The following is a 22,025-nucleotide window of genomic DNA, read 5'->3' on the forward strand; positions in this document are numbered from 1 at the left end:
GACTTTATTTCTCGCAATTCTGACATCATATCTCGCAATTCTGAGGAAAAAAAAAGTCAAAAACTCTGACTTGATATATCGCAATTGTGAGGAAAAAAAAGTCCGAAGTGTGAGATAAAAAGTCGCAATTATTATTATTTATTTATTATTCAGTGGCGGAAACAAGCTTCCATAGTAGGCTAATTGTATCCCTTCCATCAGTAATTTTCTTTCAATTACACCCACGCTCAAAAACTACTGGGTAATTTGTTAGCCAGAGAACACAATACGTTTTTTTGGCACATGCATTAAGCAGGGAACGCAAATATTTATTTGGATAACTTTAAAACCGAGACTGTAATATTGCATCCTATTGTTTTCAATGGCATTTGGATAAGGGTGTTATACGATCTTCTGAACAGCAGGAGGCGCTGTCTCGAAAAACGAGGGGTCTGAGAATGCGGGACTCTGGGTGCGGGACTGTAGATGCAGGCTCCGAGTCTGCAGCTTCATAATGTTGGCTAACACACAAGCTGTTGTAGCTCCGCCCTCTGTGCCGGCAGCAGCAGCTCATTTGCATTTAAAGGGACAGACACCTAAAACCTCACAAAATCACTCAGGGGACATCAGAGACTTATTTTACATCTTGTAAAAAGGGGCATTATACCACCCCTATATATAACAGCACACACAACCCTATTCACTTAAAGTTATTTGTCATTCTAAATGTTTTAAGGATGTTCCAAGTTGTTGTTTTAAGAACGTTTACTCCCAACATTGAGGACATAAAAACTTCTACAACTCGAAACTTCCACAAAATTTACAAATAATGTTTTTCTGCTAAACTTTTGAGAACATTATTATAGGCCTGATAAAACTGAACAAAAATTGTATTAAGGTTACTGAAAGAACATTTGTTCATAACTTTGAGAGAATCAGAATCAGAATCTTAGCCAAATTTATGAGAACGTTCCCTCTTAGCTGGGTCCTTCCCTCCCCAAAATGCAAGCCATTTCAATCAAATAACATAAAAAAAAAAAAATATATATATATATATATATATATATAATATATATATATATATATATATATATATATATATATATAGCCTATATATATATATATATATATATATATAGCCTATATATATATATATATATATATATATATATATATATATATATATATATATATATATATATAGCCTATATATATATATATATATATATATATATATATATATATATATATATATATATATATTAAGCTTGTAATATGTTGTTTAAACTTGCCATTAATTTGTATGACATATCATATTTGTGCTTTTACAAAGTATCACATAACAACACAACTTTTTTTATTTTTCAGTGTTTCAATTTCTTGTAGTAGCTCTTGTCTTTCTTTTTCTTTCTTGTTTTTTTGTTCTCTTATTTCTTTGACTTTCTCTTCTTTCAGGTGTTGATAGAGTTTTTCCATTATTTCCTGTTGTTTCTGACGATCGTCCAGCATCTCTTTGAGTTGCTCTTTTCTCTCTCTGAAATCATTCAGTTCTTCTGCTTGTTTTCTGGCTTCATCTTCATGTTTCTTCTTAATGTCTTTTATTTCCTCTTCATGTTGCTGTTTTATTTCATCTCGCTCTCTCTCTTCTCTTTCTTGTCTGTTCTTCTCCTCTGTTTCTCTTCTCTTTTTCTCTTCTTCTTGTTCTCGTTTCAGATCTTCAATCATTTTCTCCCATCTCTTTCTCTCTTCTTCTCGTCTCTCATCATCTGCTTGTTTTCTTCTCTCCCACTCCTCTTTTCTCTCTCGTTCTAGTTGTTCATTATGTATTTTCATTTCATGTGTTTTTTCCTCATATTCTCTCTCTTTGTCTTCTCTTTCTCTTCTCTGTTTCTGTCTCTCCTCTTCTATCTTCTGTCTTTCTATTTCTGTCTCTATTTTAATTTTTTTTATCATTTTCTCCAGTTCTTCTCGTTTTTCTCTCAGTTGCTCCTCATGTCTCTCTTTTCTCTTTCTTTCTTCTTCCTCTCGTTCTCTCATCTGTCGTTTCTTGTTTTCCTCCCATTTTCTCTGCTGTCGTTTAATTTCCTCTTGAATCTCTTTTTTGTCATTTTCAGACTCTTTTATTTCTCTCTCCCATCTCTGTCTCTCCTCTTCTTCTTCTTTATTCCTCATTTTCTCCTCAGATTCTCTATTTTTTCTTTCTTCTTCTTGTTTAATCTGTAATTCTGCAATAATGCGCTCTTGTTCATTTCTCATCTTCTCTTGATCTTGTCTGTATTTCTCTTCTCTCTTTTTATCTTCTTCTTGTTTTTCTTTTTGCTGTTTTTCATACTGTAATCTCTGATGTTCAATCTCTCTCTTCATCTCTTCTATTTTTTGATGATATTCAGTTCTTCGCTGTTTTTCCTCTTCTGATTGTTTCTGGTTTTCAATCTCTCGGATCTTTTGTTCTGTTTTCTCTCTTTCTTCAAACTCTTTTCTGAGTTTTTCCTCTTTTTCTTTCAACTGATTCTCCATTTTCATTTTCGCTTCGTCTGCTCTTTGTTTCTCTTCCTCGAGTCTCTTCATCATGTTTTTCATTTCTATCTCATATTTGGCTTGTAATTCTTCTCTCTGATTCTGAATTTCTCTTTCTCTCTCTTTCAGTATTTCCTCCATTCTCTTTTTAATGGACATCTCTGCCTCCTCAAACATGCTGTTAGTGAAGTATCGTCCCTCATTACTATTTTTCACTTCTTCTACCATGTTCAACAGTTGAATCACTTGAGTTTTGTCTCGTTTTTCTCTGTTATTGAAAGCCAGGAATCTGTTTCCACAATCTCTGATCAGTTTCTTCAGTTCAGCAGAGCTACTTCCCTTCACATAATTTTCCATGGTGACATTGTCTAGATCGTCTCCTCTAGTGAACAGAACGATGCTGAACTGAGCAGATTTTGGGCCAAAGATATTCTTTATCAGATCTACAGTGTCTGATTCCTCCTTGGTGAATCTTCCCAAACTCAACACAATGACAAACACATGAGGTCCAGGTGAAGACATTGAAACACATTTCATTATTTCTGCCACCAGTTTTTCATTTGACAGTGTCGTGTCAAAGAGTCCTGGACTATCAACAACAGCTACTGATCGACCATCAACTTCACCAACTCCCTTCTGACAAACAGTTGTCACTGAATCTGAGCTTGATTGGCTCTGAAACTCATTTCTTCCCAGAATAGTGTTTCCTGTTGCACTCTTTCCACTTCCTGTCCTCCCGATCAGCACAATCCTCAGACCCTCTTGATCATCTGATTGATCTGAAGAACATGAAACACAAAATTATATATATATATATTTGACATCACTGCTGAATTTAAATACGTTTTCAAAGTAGAATGATGCTCTTCTTTGTTAATTTATATTATAGGAAAGGAAGAAAGAGTAATAAAACAGTAACAAAAGTGGCACAATCATGACAGGACACGCAGCATAGGTTTAACGTTTGTGAACCTTTTAGAATTTTCTATATTTCTGCATAAATATGATCCAAAACATCATCAGATGTTCACAGAAGTCCTAAAAGTAAAAAAAAAAAAAAAAAAAAGTTTTATATATCTGTGTGGCAAGTGAACTCTTGCTTTCAGTATCTGTTGAGACCCCCTTGAACAGAAATAATGGCAACTAAATGTTTTGAGTTACTGCTGATCAGTCCTGCACGACTTTGAGGAATTTTAGCCAATTCCTCGGTACAGGACAGCTTCAACTCTGAGATGTTGGTGGGTTTCCTCAAATTAACTGCTTGCTTCAGGTCTTTCCTTACACAACATTTCAGATGGATTAAGGTCTGGACTTTGACTCAGCCATTCCAGAACATTAACTTTGTTCTTCTTTAACAATTTTTTTTAGAACGACTTGTGTGCTTGGGGTCGTTGTCTTGCTGCATAACCACTTTTTCTGGAAATTCAGTTCACAGACAGAATTCGCTGGTATAATAGAACCGCTCCTGGCGTGCGCCTGGTAAATCCACCGTTATGTTAGCAATCCGCTATGGAACAAGCATGCCTGCTCTTAAAGGGAATGTGAGATGTCGCTCTGATTGTTTTGCCCAAACCACACCTATGAGTAATGTAGCTACTTCAGACCAACCCATTTTAGATTTGCGAGATCCGCCCACAAAGTTACTTGCGTTTCGCGTTTGGTACTTTGATACTACGTTTCAGATTGTTAAAATAGGGCCCTGAGTCTTTGGTTCACTGCCGTTTTAAGGACAAAATACTCAGCAATGGTCCTTGACTTTTTCTGCACATGGTTTGTCTCAAAGTATATTAACACTAGAACTCCCAAGGCGGTCATTTTTACCGTTTTTAAATTTTACAATGTAATAACTTTGTTAAAATAAAATAAATGTGGCTGTAGGACTCTGACTTTTCCTAAATATGTGTATATTTTATTCTGCCACTGTTATTTTATTAAAATCACAAAACACTAAACAGTTGTGACTATTTCTACCTAGAATGACCATAACGGTCATTTTGACCGCACGCGTTACAGATATCATAAGTCCGCTACATTGCAAGTTTCGCGGAGGGACTTCATCACATGGCTGGCGAGCGAACTTCACTCCGACCACATGGAATCAAAAGCCATACAACTGGAGGAACTGCAAACAAAATAAAACCAAGGAGACATGTGCCAAATGTCACAAAGTGTGTGGGAGCTGCACACAAAAGGCGGTGTTTACCTGTGTGGAATGTGCGTAAGCGTCAAAGATGCGGGGTGTTTGCGCCGTTCAAATGGGCAGTTAACCTGATTTTGTTCGTTAATATTTTTTGTTCACTGAAACTAATCGTTCTAAAGCAGTTCGTTTTCTTGTTTAGCTAATGTTCATGTTTTTTTCTTAGGCTGTTTGTATACATTTTCACATTCATTTGAATTAAAATGTTGTGTACTGTTTATTATTACCTATCATTGTAGATCTATTTATTTTTAGATTTTGAATTGATTATTGAACTTATGTACAAACAGGGCTGTACTAAACGGTATGAAGCTTTGACGTTTCCTAACTTTTGTGCGTGTCTATTCACGTGGTGAGTGCGGTGAAAAAAATTATTATTTTGACGCAAAACGTTCCTCAAATAGAGGCAGCACCTGTCGGTGCAATCTTTCTTTTGTGCTTGTTTTAAGGGCTATGACGACAGGAATTAAAAGCTTCATTGGAAAAGAGAAGGTTAACATGTACAATAGATATGACATGACGAAAATGACGTTCAGTACGGCTGATATGAACGTCAAAGTATGAACGGTCAGAATGACCGCTATGGTCGTTCTAGTAGTTATGGAATTCCGGTTGTTCTAGTGTTAAAAACACCACATAGACATATAAACAATATTAAAACCCTGATTTTCACCTCAGGGGGACTTAACACTGGGGGTTTTGCAGAGAAAATCATAATGGGTCCTATCAGAGATTTTGAGAGTAAAATACACTCACCCTGTGATGGTATCTTCTGTTTTAACTCTTTATTTTCATTCTCCAGTCTCTTCAGTTCTTCTTTATATTTCTCTTCTGTTTCACGCCTGGCTCTGCTCTCTTGAGCTTTCACATACATCTGAAGTGAATATGGTTTAGTCTTCAAGTTCTCTATATAATCCAGTAGTTCTGGTATCTGTCTTGAGTTTTCAGGTTCCTTTAACCCCATCACTCTGTACTGACCACCATATAGTCTGATTGATCTCAGAGTTTCTGATTTGACTAAATCTGTTACTAAGTCTCCAACAGAAAGGTCCGAGGTGAAGATCAGCATTAAATGCTCTCTGGAGTCAAATATCTTCTGGATCTTCTCCATTTCTGCTTTGTCTTCATTATTGAATGGAGCATCAGGAATGATGATGAGGAAAACATGAACTCCTGGATCACAAAGAGACACACAGCGGAGAGTTTGACGCATCACTTCCTGCTCTGAGAGCCGACTGAGTTGTGGAATCTTCACCAGACTGATCAGACGCCCATGACGTTTCACGTCTCTCCTCACACACTTTGATCTTATATCTGTTTTCTGCAGGATCAGCTCTGATATGGAGGATTTTAATTTCTCGTCGATCCCGCACACAACCAGATTCAGCTTTGACACTGGAAAACGTACAAAAATAAATAATGGACTTTTATATTAAGTAGAATACACTGAGACTTACACATAGACTTACTGTTAGGGCGACTGGCATCTGGACTTCTCTCTCTTTTGCTCCCTGCAATCAAAATAAAACACACACATATATATTAGTTATGCTATTAATTGTAAGTTGCTTTGCAAAGAAACATCTGCTAAATTAATAATTAACACTTTTAACTATATTGTGACACCATAGTGTGATGTCACAATGATGTAAATTGTTAATAATGAAATATTTTGGTCATGAATGAAAGTGCCTGGTAAATTAATAAGAGTAAATATGTATTCATCAGATATAAATCCATATTCATCAGATCAAGTGTCTGTATATGTGTCAACATGTCCCTCTCTGTGCTATATATAGCATTTGATTTTGTATGTTGTCATTAAATGCAATTACATTCATTTGTACATATAATGCAAGTTTATTTAAGTATCTAAAATGCAGCACAATCTTGAATACTTACAATGTGCTGGGATACCCAGGAAACTGGATATACTTCTTTTTTCTTCATTTTTCTCTTTATGGCTGTCATCATATGCTTTAACCTCTTTAAAAGAATGCACAGGTCTGCTGTTGTCTTCGTCCAGTGATGAGCCGGGTTCAGTTGCCTCTTTAGCATCATGTGTGCTTTCATTAGTTGTGCGGTTAATAGCCTCTTCACCAAATACTTTCAGCATTTGTTTCACCCTGCTCATCTTTTCCAAAATGAAGTTTTTATAGTATTAACACTAGTGTGTTCTAGTATTAACACACTCTGAGATGTTTGTCTGGAGCAGCTGAGGACGGTTGACTCCGACTCTCTCTACAACATCTGGAGGAGCTTCACTGTCAAACGCTGCTCGTCCCAAAAGGTAGTTTCACTGTCTTCTGACACATTCTTCAACACTCTCTAAAACACACACACACACACACACACACACACACAATTTTTAACAGCATTTCATTGTTTTTCACAGGAGAAAAATATTACTGCATATGATACATGTACTGTACCTGATCATTTCAAATTACATTGGTGCTAGAAGTCACAAACACATATATACATGTACATACTTATGACTTTGTTTTATTGGATGTTCATCGGATAAATTTAAAGTACTAAGAAAATAGAGATGTTAAAACAATATACAATTAAAACACAATCTCAGTTTAAAATGTAGTGATGCTTAAACTCATATGAGTGCCACTTAAAAACAAAGTTGAATATGTAATGTGGCTTTATTTCTTAATCAAACCATTTTTACATAAAGCAAATACATAAAGTAACCAGCATAGCCATGTGGGGCCCAATGTGTTTAACCAGGGTGTCACGGTTCAGGGGCGTATTCCTGGGGGGTATTCCAGAAAGCAGGTTATGTGACATAGTACATGTTTAGTATATGTTTAAGGGTAAGTAAGCGGGTAAACTCAACTACTTTACCATAGCAAGCCACTCTCTGAACACAACCCGTTCTGTTGCAGCTCATGATCCAGGGTTAGTTTACTTCAGAGGTGTTCAGTGGGTATGACAGATTGTGCATAATATTATATAGCTATAGTTATATCGATATATAAAATGCTTTTTAAACAAGGTAATGTTAATTTTGTTATAATATATAGCTAATTCTCATCTCACACATCAGTGATATGCATTAAAAAGTTTTTTTTTTTTTTTTTTGCAACAGGACATTTTCTATGCTACACAGCAAAATCCCCAGTGTTAAATTAACACTGAAAAGTGTGATTCAGATCACATTAGATCTTTGTTCATCTAACTGTTATAAATCAACAACAGCAGACGAACAAAATCTAAAGTAAACATAAGGGTCAAGAGCCCAACTAAAGCAAACACCCATCACCATAATGGTAACTTACAATGTGTGATTTTCTCCTTCAGTGATTCTGCTTGTTAACATCAGGTGTCTTCAATAATGCTCAATCATCACTCAAATATTCACTTAATTAGCTCATTAAATTTAACACTGCTTCAGTGTTCATTTAACACTCTGCTAAGAGTTTATATAATTCAAACTTTTCAGTGTTAATTTAACACTGGGGATTTTGCTGTGTATAAAGTATTTCTATAATAAAAGAAATACATGATATGATATGATATGATATGATATGATATGATATGATATGATATGATGTGATATGATATATTTCCAGCAATGTGGAAGCAAAATGACTAAACAAAAAGTAAACTTTATACAACCATGTTATTTTTGCAAGCACAGGCTATATTTCGTTTAATCAGTCTTTCTTTTTATTATATAATTAGCATCAAACAAACAATATAGTTCTTATTCACAGTGATTAAAGATTATTAATGTTTTGTCTGCCCTCTAGTGGTTGGAAATGTGTATTACATGTCTTATTATGAGCAGATTCTCTACACCTGTGGACCGTGTAAGAGGAGCGTGGATTTAAGGAGCCCCGTTGTTACATCTGGGAGGCGGGATTGGTGCGGCAGTCGAGTGGCGCTCGTTTTCTGTTTCCCCTATTTCTTTTCTCCCAAACGTTATGTTATGACTATTGTTTGTTAATAAAAACCCTATTGGACCGAGCCTTCCGTGTTGACCCTCGTTTGTGTTATGGCAAGGGCCGTAACAGTAGCTCACGAAAAGGAGGGATTTAGAGAGATTGATTCATCCATGGAGTCGTTTCAGAATCACTGAAAAATGTGGTGATGTGCAATGTTTATTATGAGAAAATTAAACCATTTTTTTTTACCTTTGATGCATGTAAAACCTGTTGTAGGAGACCTCCAAAACAAAATCTTGAGACTTTAAAATGGCATTACAGGGGCACTTTAAACAAGAAGATTGAAAAATGATTGCATTACTGTTGATTACTCTTGACGTACACGGAGGTGGGCCGACAAAAACGGGATCTCGCTTGAGAGACCAATCCACTTTGAGTGTAAACTAAACAAGCTAATGCACATTAACATCGCTTCGCAGCACAGGTATATAACAAGCAGAAGGTGCATCGCATATTTGCCTTTCGCTTCAGAGCCAAGCACTGTGTATGTTCAGCTCTACTGGGTCACGGCCTGTCACAGTCTTTTCTGTGTCTATCTCTGTCTCTCCTCCTCTTCTTCTTTATTCCTCCTTTTCTCATCCAAATCGCTTTTTTATTTCTTCTTGTTTCATCTGTACTTCTGCTATAATTCATTCTTGTTCAATTATCATATTTTCTTGATCATGTCTGTATTTTTCTTCTCTCTATCTTCTCTTTCATATCTGCTGTTTTTAATTCTTTGATTTTCAGTCTCTCTCTTCATCTCTTCTATACTTCGATGATATTCAGCTCTTCAATGTTTTTCCTCTTCTGATTGTTTCTGGTTTTCAATCTCTCGTTTCCTCTGTTCTGCTTTTTCTTTCTCTTCAAACTCTTTTCTGAGTTTTTCATCTTTTTCTCTGAATTGATTCTGCATTTTCTTTCTCTCTTCATCTGCTCTTTGTTTCTCCTCGTTGAGCTTCTTTGTCATGTTTTTCATGTCCATCTCATATTTAGCTTGTAATATCTGTCTCTGGATCTCAATTTCTTTGTCTCTCTCTCTCAGTATTTCCTCCATTCTCTTCTTAATGGACATCTCTGCCTCCTCAAACATGCTGTTATTGAAGTATCGACCCTCATTACTATTTTTCACTTCTTCTATCATGTTTAACAGTTGAGTAACTTGAGTTTTGTCTTGTTTTTCTCTGTTATTGAAAACCACGAATCTGTTTCCACAATCTCTGATCAGTTTCTTCAGTTCAGCAGACTCATATTTGCACACACAATCCTCTATAGATTCACCCTCAAGTTCGTCTCCTCTAGTGAACAGAACGATGCTGAAGTGAGCAGCTTTATGACCAAAGATCTTCTTGATCAGATCTACAGTGTCTGATTCCTCCTTGATGAATCTTCGCAGACTCAACACAATGACGAACACATGAGGTCCAGGTGATGAAAGTAAAATACATTTCACTATTTCTTCCACCACTTGATCATTTGACAGTGTCGTGTCAAAGAGTCCTGGAGTAGTCTCTCGTTTCTCCTGTTCTGTTTTTTTCTTTCTCTTCAAACTCTTTTCTGAGTTTTTCCTCTTTTTCTCTGAATTGATTCTGCATTTTCTTTCTCTCTTCGTCTGCTCTTTGTTTCTCCTCGTTGAGCTTCTTTGTCATGTTTTTCATGTCCATCTCATATTTAGCTTGCAACTCTTCTCTCTGATTCTGCATTTCTCTCTCTCTCTCTTTCAGTATTTTCCCCATTCTCCTTTTAATGGACATCTCTGCCTCTTCAAACATGCTGTTAGTGAAGTATCGACCCTCATTCGTTTTCTTCACTTCTTCTATCATGTTCAACAGTTGAGTAACTTGAGTTTTGTCTTGTTTTTCTCTGTTATTGAACACCAGGAATCTGTTTCCACAATCTCTGATCAGTTTCTTCAGTTCTGCTGATCTATGTTTCCTCACATAATCCTCTATAGATTTACCCCTGAGTTCGTCTCCTCTAGTGAACAGAACGATGCTGAAGTGAGCAGATTTATGACCAAAGATCTTCTTTATCAGATCTACAATGTCTGATTCTTCTCTGGTGAATCTTCCCAAACTCAACACAATGACAAACACATGAGGTCCAGGTGACGACATTGAAACACATTTCATTATTTCTTCCACCACGTGATCATTTGACAGTGTCGTGTCAAAGAGTCCTGGAGTATCAACAACAGCTACTGATCGACCATCAACTTCACCAACTCCCTTTTCACAAACTGTCGTCACTGAATCTGTGCATGTTAGACTCACAAACTCATTTCTTCCCAGAATAGTGTTTCCTGTTGCACTCTTTCCACTTCCTGTCCTCCCGATCAGCACAATCCTCAAACGCTCCAGATCATCCAGTTCACATTCAGCACCTAAAAATAAAGTTGATAGACAAAAAGACTTAGTGAAAACAAGTGCAGAAGCTGAAAACGTAAAGAAGTTGACTCTTCTGTTATTTTCTGACCCTTTAAAACATTAGTTTCTATATGAAGTGTATACACTCACCCACTGACTGAAGTAACTCTTTGATTTTATTCTCCATTTTCTTCAGTTCTTCTTTATGTTGTTCCTCCAGTTCATGTCTGACTCTGTTCTCTTGAGCTTTCACATACATCTGAAGTGAATATGGTTCAGTCTTCATGTTCTCTATATAATCCAGTAGTTCTGGGATCTGTCGTGAATTTTCCGGCTCCTTTAACCCCATCACTCTGTACTGACCTCCACAGAAACTGATTAACCTCTGAGAACCTCTGCTGGATTTTATGAAGTCTGTCACTGGATCATCAACCCTGAGCTCTGAGGTGAAGAGCAGTATGAAATGCTCTCTAGAGTCAAAAATCCTTTGGATCTTCTCTATTTCAGCTTTGTCTTCACCAGTAAGAGTCCCATCAGGAATAACGAGGAGGAAAACATGAACTCCAGGATCACAGAGAGACACACAGTGGAGAGTCTGACGCATCACTTCCTCCTCTGAGAGATGATTGACAGCTGGAAGCTCCACCAGACTGATCAGACGTCCATGAAGCTCAACTTCATAAATCACACACTCTGTGCTGGAATCACTCTGGTGTGAAGAGGAAAGTGTTTTTTCTCCCATAAAACATTTCGATACAGAGGCCTTCAGAGCCGCATCGCTTCCACCGAACACCAGGTTCAGTTCAGGGTTACTAGATGCCCGTAATGACACTGAAAAACATATTAAGCAGAACATATGTTTTTACACTTATTTCTAAAAATACATGAAAACAAACAAACATGTGATTAATTACCAATGAGGCACACAGTCAAGTCAAGTCACATTTATTTCTACAGCGCTTTTTACAATACAGATTGTATCAAAGCAGCTTTACAGAGGGAACAGGAAAATAATGCAACAAAGTTTGTTTCTAAAAGAAAATAGCGCCACAGTCCAGCTTAAGGAAGTTCAGTGATTGTTAATTTTTGTTGCAAAAAGTTATTAATTTAGTTCATTTATATAGCCGCTCTGGATTAAACCGTTATGTCACTGTCCAGTTCAGTTCAGTTCTCATATAATGGTGTCAATGCAGGCAGAGCAATACTACTGTTGAATATTCAATTAAATGTAGGGATGGCTGACGCAAAACAGTCGTTCCGAAGCTTTGCGAGATCCCGAAGCGCAGATGTTTCGAAACACTGATCCGAAGCGTGATTCAAAACACCCAAGTCACGTGACTATGGCCAAACGAAGCCTCGAAGTGTTTCATTAAGTGTTTCATCAGGTGTGGTCCGCCGAATCAGCGTTTGATTGACACGGTCGGGAACAGACCACACAGTCGCACATCTGTATAAAAGTGAAATAAACGCATATTGACCTCGTGGGTTTTTGTGAGAGGAGTTTTATTTTGAGATAGCGGATTTTTGGTGATCAATTTGGTGGCCCATTTGGTTCAACTGTTTCATTGCTTCATGAAGCCTCGATCTGCCCATCACTAATTAAATGTTAAATTTAATGAGGCACAAAACTACACAGCAAAATCCCCAGTGTTAAATGAACACTCTCAGTGTTTATATGATCCACACTCAGAGTGTTATAAGTAACACTGAAGCAGCGTTAAAGTTAATGAGATAATTAAGTGATTAATTGAGTGATGATTGAGCATTATTGAAGACACCTGATGTTAACAAGCAGAATCACTGAAGGAGAAAACCATACGTTTTCATAAAATCAGTGTTTGCTTTAGTTGGGCTGCCTTAAACCTTACATTATTAACTTTAGATTTTGTTTGGCTGCTGTACCTGAGTTATAACAGCCAGATGAACAACGAGAAAAGGAGATCTGATGGTGTTGGTTGTGTTTTGACATAATTTTTTTACCTTAATCACTGAACTCATTTAGAGCCTGATCTCTGAGTTTTATTTTATTGATTATAACAGCACTGCCTTGTGCAGAATAATATTTTTTAATCCAAAGGATTTCTTAATAGTTGTTCTGACTTGGTAATTAGGATTCATTACAAATAAAACACATTACTATGTGAAGACTTACTGTTGGGAGGGTCTCTGTCTTTGCTCCATTCTCTCCTTCGAATGAATACTGCTGAAATAAAAGCATTTGCAACTTAATACGACACAATAATCACTTTTCTTCTACAAAACACAAAATTGAGAACAGGTAAAACGCAATAAGATTTAATAATTCTCTAAAGAAGTTTTAAGATGTTACCATGGTAAACATAAAACACAGGAATATGCAATACCAAAATGAAGTAAAAGGGTGTAATGAGGTACACTGTTAACCCTTGCTGTAAAAAAAGGCGTAATTCAGACAGTCTCATACCCTTTTCCATTAAAACAGTAATATACCGTAGAAAATAAAACTAGCCTACAGGAATATACTGTGAATTAACAGTGCTCAAAGTCGACACTCAGAGGCTGTTTTCCCAATCACACCCTACACCCTCATTCCCTATTCTCTACATTAGTTCACTAATATAGTCCCCTTGACAGAGTGAATGAAAAGAAGAGAGTGAATTGAGACACTGATGAACACCTGATGAGCAGAATCACTGAAGGACAGAGAAACAAGAACAGAAAAAAGAGAAACACAAGAACTACAACTGACTTCCAGTAACACTGAGTGTGAAACCAGTTTACAAAACAGTTTAACATTATTTCTTTCATACATGTACAAAAGTTCTTGTTGAGAATTAACAGAGATTTAGTTAATAATAAAGTTTGTTGTCACCATGATGGAGATCAGTATTTGCTTTAGTTGGTCTCTTGTCCCTGGATTTCTTACCATTCATCTTTCTCTGACTGCTGTAACAGTGAGTTTATAAAACACATTTGTTATGGCAAGAAAAAGTCAAGAGGAAGATGATCAGGTGTTTTTGTTGTGATGATGTCACAATCATCTTGGACTGTCTGATTTTCAGATTTTTCCTGTATATATTCATTGAATTTATGGGTATTTAGAATATATCTGTGTATCTACATAATGAAATCATTATTTCTGTAATCAGGTCTTCTGAAAAATAACAATCATATAGTGCATTCAATTTGATTTTACTCCTGCTTGGTTCAGACACACACAGATATCAACAATCAGCACATGCATCTCAACAATGGTGAAAAGTTTCATGTCGCAATGCATGCTGGGTTCCAGGATAATTTAAAGCTCCCAGCATGCACTGCTGCATGAATAATAATAATAAAAAAGAAATATTGCCACCATTGTTGAGATTAATGTGCTAAATTGTGATATCTCTGTTTCTAAAACATAGTGTAGCTCTGTTTTTTTTGGTTTATGCATGATGTGTTAAAAAATGAGTCATAGTAATTTATTGCTGTAGTTTCACAGTGGTGCTAATGTAACACTTTTGATTGAAGATAAAACTCTGAATGAATAAGAATTAATTCCTTAGTGAATGAACAGGCAATATGATGATTTTGTCATCATAAGCATTACAACGGCAACCATTCATAAACTGTGTGTGCACAAGTGTGACTTGCAAAAACACAGCTCAAGCAGCAAAAGAAAGACAAATGTTTTAGCATCAGCAACCCAACTAAAGCAAGCACTGATCTCTATAATGGTAACTTCAAAAAAACATTTTCAATTAAAAACTTCTGTTTGACAGAAATAAAGTCATACTGGTTAATAATAAGTGTAATAATGTGTAATGGCTGGAAGTCAGTCGTAGTTATTGTGTTTCTCTATTTTCTGTTCTTGTGTTTCTCTTTTCTTCAGTGATTCTGCTTGTTAACAGCAGGTGTTTGTTCATCACTAATGCTCAACAATCACTTACATAATTAATTATCTCACTGCAACACTGTCTCAATGTTACTTTTTACTCTTTGTAGTGTGGATTTCCCTGTGGGGTTGAAAGGGTTAACAGTGTAAGATAAAAAGACACACCCACAAAATGTATTTTAACAGTAATAAACTGTAAGTTATAAAACAGGTTTATACTGGCAACACTGTTGCCAGTAGTTTACTGTAAAATTTCGTTTTTTGGGTCACCGTTGTGCAGAAGAGTAGAGCCTGTGCTTCAGTCCAGGAGAAGATCTACAAACATTGATGATACGCTGCATGTTGCTTTATTTAACAGGCAGTGACTGTGTAGTTGCTGATCCAGTGGAAATCTCTTTATTTACAAAAGTTTTGTTGTGGTTTCAAATGAAATAAGTTCACAGTAATACTTTGCTAATGTTATTAATGCATTAGACATTTTAGTTTAATACATTTAAATGACAGTTGGTCAATTTAAGGTTTCTGCAAGTGAAATTAGTTAACTCGAGTTTTAGTGCATTTTACAGTAACATACTGTAGATTACAGTAAAGAACTGCACAATTAACAGTAAATTACTGGCAACAGTGTTGCCAGTATTTTACTGTAAAAAACCCCGGTAAGGTCTAACAGTGTATAATAATGAGGTACAAATTCAATCATCTTTATTAATCAACCACATGCCATCAGCATTGTTTTGTTTTCTAAAATGACTTAAGCCATACAATTTAAAGGCTTTTTAACTCTATCCTTCTCCTCATTGAAAGCTTGACTGAGTGCCTGCTTTTTTTGGGGGGGGGGGGGGGGGGGGGGGTTCCCTACCCCAAGAGTACCTATCACGGACTTTATAACTTTACCTGAGCGCCTGGTTGAACCTCTTACAGTTCACATGCTATCCGCATTAACAATATCGAGGATGAGCTTCTGTCAGTTGTCTTGACCTCGTGGTATTTTTTTTTTTTTTTTTTAAGTAGCCACAACTGTGAGGCTTAAAGGGATACTTCACTTAAACAAACCGTCTGCATATGTTAGACAATCTTCTACATAATAAATAAAGCTAGAAGATCAACATTCGTATATACTGTCTTTGTATTTGTACAAAATATATTATTCAGTGTTTCAACAAGTATAATGCAGCACATTGTAACCGCACTGGCATTAGTAGTACATTTAACATTAGCTCAAATGATCTATAGGGAATTTTAATAATTAATCATGAATATGATTAATATTTTGCATATTACAGTTACATTAATTTATCGAAACTGAAACTAGATCGATATGTATATATGAATAACCAATCACAACGAATTATAATTCCTCATTCATATATCAATAATCTTATTTCAAATCGAAGTTATGGGATAACTTTCCATGGAATTAATTTAGTTATCAAACAACCTGTTTGTCCAGCAAACATTAACGTAAGATTAACTTATCAAATCTCAAGTAAAATTATCCTTCTTACAAACCCAAGAAAGAGTATTTTTTTTCTGGCCTTGAAAAAAAAAAAACTCGCTGTGTTTATAAAATTAGGTTACTTAAATCGTAACAAGATAAAGCATGTAGCTTGGATCAAACATTTTCATTGACTTTGTTAAATGAGCATTGAGACAATCAGGAATAAATGGAATTTAATAATTGAACTAATGAATACATAACTACAATTCACGCAGAGTAAATATGTATGTATATACAGAACACGTAAACAAATACAAGACTAAACGAATAACGAAAATGAGAGAGAGAGAGATAAAGTGAAACTAACATGTGCGATCAAAGAAAGATCACAGTTAGGCAGAGCATGTGAGCGGAGTGGAGCGGTGAGAATATCCGCTCATCGCTCACGGAACTGTTCACCCCTCCGCTCCCCCGCTCAAAGCTACATCAGGCCGCTCCGCTCATTATCGCTCAGCGCTCAACGAGGTTTGCTTCGCGCTCCACTCAAATCGCCCCCCGCTCGCTCCAAAAAAGGAAAAAAATCTACATGTATATTACTTTTAGCTTAGACCACAGCCTTACCTCCTAAAGAACTAAGAGTAACAACAACATTTTTCAAATAGAAATGTTTTATTTCAAATTACAGGCCTAAGGAATATAGCCTACACAACAAGTCCTGTAAAATTAAACGAATAAATGGGCCTAATAATATAAATAAAAATTATATAAACAAAAATATACATACACATTTTTTTAAAGTAACTATAAGGCCAGAATTTTGAAAAGTGAACTTTTGCGCAACGCGCACGATTAAAATTTAAATCGACTTCCATTGTACACACAAACTGCTGTAAAATTAAACGAATAAATGGGCCAAATAATATAAATATTATTATGGACGACACAAATTAGGCTAAATAAAACGAACCATTAGGTCTACTTGAATGAAAAAACGAATTTGTTTGAATATTACGCTATATTTAATTTACACTTTGTTACAAGTTATCGTTTTCAATTTACTGACCTTTTGCTTTCTTCTCAGCGTGTTCGCATAGCTCACGTTCATGTTTTCGAGAGATGTGTCTTTTGAGATTCCAAAATGAATCTTTGCTGACTGAAACGATGTGTCCACATTCGTTTTCTTGTACCACATTATCATTGTTAGTTAGTTTTATATTAATAGTACACCTGTATGACTTCTCATTCTCCTTTTTGAAGTAGCCTACTTTTTGAACTCCATTATTGAGCCGAGTTTTGACTGAAAATAGTCTACTGTTGATGACTGTGCAAGACAGATGGATCCTGGTTTAGGTTTGACTGAGCATGCTTCAGACTCGTGGTGTGACCGGAGCGAAATTGGAGCGGGAAATAAGGCGACGCTCCGTCCTTTTAAAAATGCCGCTCTGCGCTCTGTCCAAGATCCGCCCGCTCCACTCCGCTCACATGCTCTGCAGTTGGGCAAAATCACAGACAGTAACCTTTTGAGAGAGACAACAAGAAATCACATCAATCAAATCAAAAATCATTACTTGCGTATGGTTCTTTTTGTATTTGCTGAAGAAGAGCTCTTTTTAGAGCGGGGCGTGTTTCCTCGTGTCTTTGGGGCGAGCAGACTCGCGCGAAGTTTAAAGGGGGGGTGAAATGCTATTTCATGCATACTGAGTTTTTTACACTGTTAAAGAGTTGGATTCCCATGCTAAACATGGACAAAGTTTCAAAAACTAAGTTGTACGTTTGAAGGAGTATTTTTGTTCCAAAAATACTCCTTCCGGTTTGTCACAAGTTTCGGAAAGTTTTTTTCGAGTATGGGTCTATGTTACGTAAGATGGTGCGGAATTTCCTTATATGGGTTCTAAGGGCACTTCTCCCGGAAGAGCGCACACGCATTCGAGAGCAGAGACATTCACTGACCAGAGCGAGAGAAATGTCACCAAAGAAGTGTGTTTTTGATTGCCAGGGCAAGACAACCCTGCACAGATTCCCAAAGAACCCAGCGTTAAGGCACCAGTGGATGGAGTTAGTTTTTCCTGAGCATAAATGGAGTTGTGTAGACTGTTTGTTCCCTGCATTTCGACGATGATTGTTTTATAAACAAAGCCCAGATCGACGGATTTGCAGATCGTCTAATGCTTAAGGATGGAGCAGTCACAATGATAACGGTTCGGTGAGTAAAACTGCTTCTATTGTCTCTGTGTGTTGTTTCTAGCTCGGTGCGTTAGCACAGCTTTAGCTCCGCCCACACGGCACGCCTCCAGCCGCTCGTTTTTTTCCGGAAAGACTCGGTACAGCCTATCTTTCTTTTATAAATATAATAAAACTAAAGACTTTTTGGAGATATGAAGGATGCAATACTACTCTATAGGTACTCAAGATTAACAGGAGATTGAGTGAAAATGAGCATTTCACCCCCCTTTAAAGGTTCACCGAACGTGAAGTTGCCAGAAACATGATTCAGAGTTCATCTCCCTTTGTGGAGGGAGAGGCAAATATGGAAATAACTTAGTAAAGAAAAGAAAAACGGAGACGAGGGAGTGACGCGGAGGTGCGCGCCCGGAGACGGTGGCCGAAGCCGAAATTGGTGTTTCCCGAAGTCTGACCGGAGAGGAAGAGAGACCTGAGCGTGATCGCGGGAATTTCAAAAGAGTCTCTGTCTTCTTTGAGTTGAAGTTGCCTGCTCCGTTCGCTTCATTGAACGGGGAAGAGTCCGAAGACGAAAATAAAGGAAAGACTTAGAGAAAAAGAAAAACGGAGAACGCTCCCAAAAAGGGAGCCATATGGATCTTCTCGCTGACGAAGAGGGTTCGTAAAAAGTGCCCCCGGAGATTTCCTGAGTCGGTCTTTTATGGAAAAGATGGGTTAACGCCTCTGTTCGCGCGAACACCCAATCACCTTCAGAGATTTCAGAGCGGGAAGAAGTTTCTTTGTCCTGCAGGCAACGCCCACTGGATTGAGTCATGAGGGATATCAAATTTGAGACGATTTGCTCAAGACATATGAAATGTGTAAAACAATGTACATTACTGCATTCTGCTATCGAAATTCGACTCTGTTAGATTGCGAGGATTACAGAGATAATTATGAAACTTGTCATATGAAGATTATAGAACACCAAGTTACATAAGATATGCATAATTACACACATTTAAGGTTTGTTCATTCAAATAAACGTCATAAATGAAGCGAATATAACCTGTCTGGTAAACTGGAGTATAGGAGATATATGACATGCTTATATTCTAAGGTTAATATTCAAAGTTTGTGTATGTGTGTGCGTCGGAATGTTGGCTTTCCGTTATCTCTCTAGCAGAGGAGCTTGATGAGCCGCTGAAAGAGGAGAAACATTCTTCAAAAATACATTTCAGAGCTAAACACTTGAAGATCATGACTATATGATCAAAGCAACACTAATCAACATGCATAATGGAATTGTACATTATATCAAAAAAGAATATCTCTAAGTTCTAAGTTAAACACAAAGGATGTTTGTGTGTGTGGGGGGGTGTGATGTCACGTAGCAGGAGAAAGTTTCGTTATCTCTTTGGTGCAGAGAGGAATGTTAGTTTCAGGTTCTGGAGTGTCTCTGAGGTGCAATTAGTGTCGTAAAAGTCCATTTGCTCCAGTCTCTCTGGAGCCGGCGTATGATTTGTATTTGGGGGGTCAGGAGCTTACAAGCTTTAGTAAGCTTAGCAAAGAACGTTTTGGGAAGGAATGTGCTTAGAAAACACAGAGAGTCTGAATTTGTTAATTCAGGCCAAACGAATGAATGATTCAAATAGCCCAGTCGCTACAACATCATTTTAGTACTTCATTCGCGAGCAGAAAAACATGGTTGGCAACCAATCGCTGTGAGGTTCAGGTTTTGACTTCTGTCTTTAGAATTAAAAAATATGCAGTTAATAAATGCACTAATTAATAAACTTGTGACAACACTGTTTTTAAAGGTGCATTGCACAAGTCTCTGAGTTTTTGCAGAACTATGCCCCCTCTGGCGACAAGCGAAACTGCAACACTGCAACTGAACGCGCATGACGTCACGCCCAGTCTCAAATTCCGTCCCGAATCCCTCTTATTTATTTTACTGTACAGGATTATAGAGGCAATCGCAGTGATCAGAGAAGGGCTCATTCAGCCCATCAGGCAATTGTTTAAGCATGTATGGGTTAGAAAAACGGGTATTTTCAACATGAAATGTTGCGCAATTCACCTTTAACAATTATACACTGCATATTTTACAAGAAAAGATATTTGTCAATGATGCTTAAAATCTGTAGCGCTTATTTTGATCTTTAACGTTACATTTATTCATTTAGCAGACGCTTTTGTCCAAAGCTTTTTCTTTAATGTTGATTTTTCTTTAATGTTAATTCTTTAATATTGATTCAATATTACTCTTAATGCTCTTAAAAACACAACAATAAAAAATATTACAATGACAAACTCATGCTTATGTTCCGACACAGAACTTTCATTAACAAAAGGAATAAGACTGATGACATATACCCACGTTGTAACTAAAATAAATGAAAGGTCTTTGGATTTTCCCCTTAAAACACATCATCAACAAAATAGTACGATGAAAATTTTGCTTATATTAAACATCAAACTTTTATTAACAAAATGAATATGGATGATATGTTGTTTGATAATGATATACCCGTGTTGTTTGGATTTTCCCCTTACTTAAAAACAAAAGTTATGTAATTGGTTTATGGCCGAACACTGTGTAACACTACAGCGCCAAGTCTTCTCACACTCATAACTGCAATCCTGGCATTGTGCAATATCCCTTGCGGCACCAAACAAAATAGAGTTAATATTAGACAGTTATTTCTCAAACTGTATTATATACCTGTACACCTCGCAAAAATTCTGAGGTCTGAACCTCGGGAACGTCAAATGTGGGAGCGGCTTTGCTCTCAACACTGAACAAAGCCTTTTACACTCATTTGTTCCTGACACTGTTCTGTGACCCACAAAAAAACTCACTAGCATCACTACAGTTCATAGAGTTTTTAATTACATTCATCATTAAACTAAACTTATGTCGTATGTTACTCTACAATTACATAGACTGTAGAAATACGCCATTTTGAATTTGAAATGGATGAAAGTGATTCGGTGAGGGATCGTCATATAATCGTCATCGTCATATGTACTGTGTAAAGATCCTAGATCATATGTCATTTTCACAATTCACAAGTTTCAAAACGCTTTTATTGAATTTTTGTCTACTGAGGGTTTTTGGAAAGACGTTTTGTCAAATAAATAATTGGCATAATGTTAAACAACAGTTCAATCCATTGAACACACTGTAGGCCCACTTCTGTCCATCACAGCCTTTTCATTCATGTCAAAAACTAAATATGCTACCCTGACTAAGGGCTAAATCATATAACAAACAATAATGTGTTTATAATTAAATGTGTTACCTTTATGTGGAGGTTTAGAAGTCATTCTTGGGAGTGTTCCTCATTGCCTCCTCATTGCCTGCAAGACGAAATCTGTGCGGGAGGAGTCAGTCATGACAAAGGTTAAAAAACTTTTACTGTCCCTCTTGAGCAACAGGTGCAGGTAAAAGTTCAAGATACAGTTCCTGCGGGAATGAGTCATAATGTAAATGACAAAGACAATAGAGACTTTCAGAAACAAAATAGATGCACAATAAAGCGGAGTGAAATTATGAATTTCT

The 22,025-nt window shown here is 36.7% G+C and overlaps 2 protein-coding genes across 2 annotated transcripts; both read right to left on the reverse strand.

Moving 5' to 3' along the window:
• Positions 1–1,289: 1,289 nt before the first annotated feature.
• LOC311291781 (uncharacterized protein) lies at positions 1,290–10,198 on the reverse strand. Its single transcript, XM_084411022.1, has 5 exons — positions 9,115–10,198; positions 6,596–7,021; positions 6,163–6,204; positions 5,450–6,088; positions 1,290–3,275 (listed from the first exon to the last, which is right to left on the reverse strand). Exons 2-5 carry the CDS (start codon positions 6,825–6,827, stop codon positions 1,315–1,317), a joined length of 2,874 nt encoding a protein of 957 aa, XP_084267148.1. The 5' UTR covers positions 6,828–7,021; positions 9,115–10,198; the 3' UTR covers positions 1,290–1,314.
• On the reverse strand, positions 9,230–13,789 carry LOC311292198 (GTPase IMAP family member 8-like). The gene is made up of 3 exons (XM_084411788.1): positions 13,153–13,789; positions 11,151–11,831; positions 9,230–11,017 (listed from the first exon to the last, which is right to left on the reverse strand). Coding segments are annotated over exons 1-3 (1,575 nt in total). The 5' UTR covers positions 13,154–13,789; the 3' UTR covers positions 9,230–10,124.
• Positions 13,790–22,025: the final 8,236 nt, after the last annotated feature.

This window comes from Rutilus rutilus, assembly GCF_951802725.1.
Source record: "Rutilus rutilus genome assembly, chromosome: 1".
NCBI lineage: Eukaryota > Metazoa > Chordata > Actinopteri > Cypriniformes > Leuciscidae > Rutilus > Rutilus rutilus.

Excerpts from the sequence above, each read along its gene's own strand:
- LOC311291781 (XM_084411022.1), bottom strand. The coding sequence starts at position 6,827 with ATGAGCAGGGTGAAACAAATGCTGAAAGTATTTGGTGAAGAGGCTATT. Across the intron at positions 6,089-6,162 it reads AGATGCCAGTCGCCCTAACA|TGTCAAAGCTGAATCTGGTT; the intron begins GTAAGTCTATGT and ends TACGTTTTCCAG. Across the intron at positions 3,276-5,449 it reads ACAGAAGATACCATCACAGG|ATCAATCAGATGATCAAGAG; the intron begins GTGAGTGTATTT and ends CATGTTCTTCAG.
- LOC311292198 (XM_084411788.1), bottom strand. Across the intron at positions 11,018-11,150 it reads AGAGTTACTTCAGTCAGTGG|GTGCTGAATGTGAACTGGAT; the intron begins GTGAGTGTATAC and ends CTTTATTTTTAG.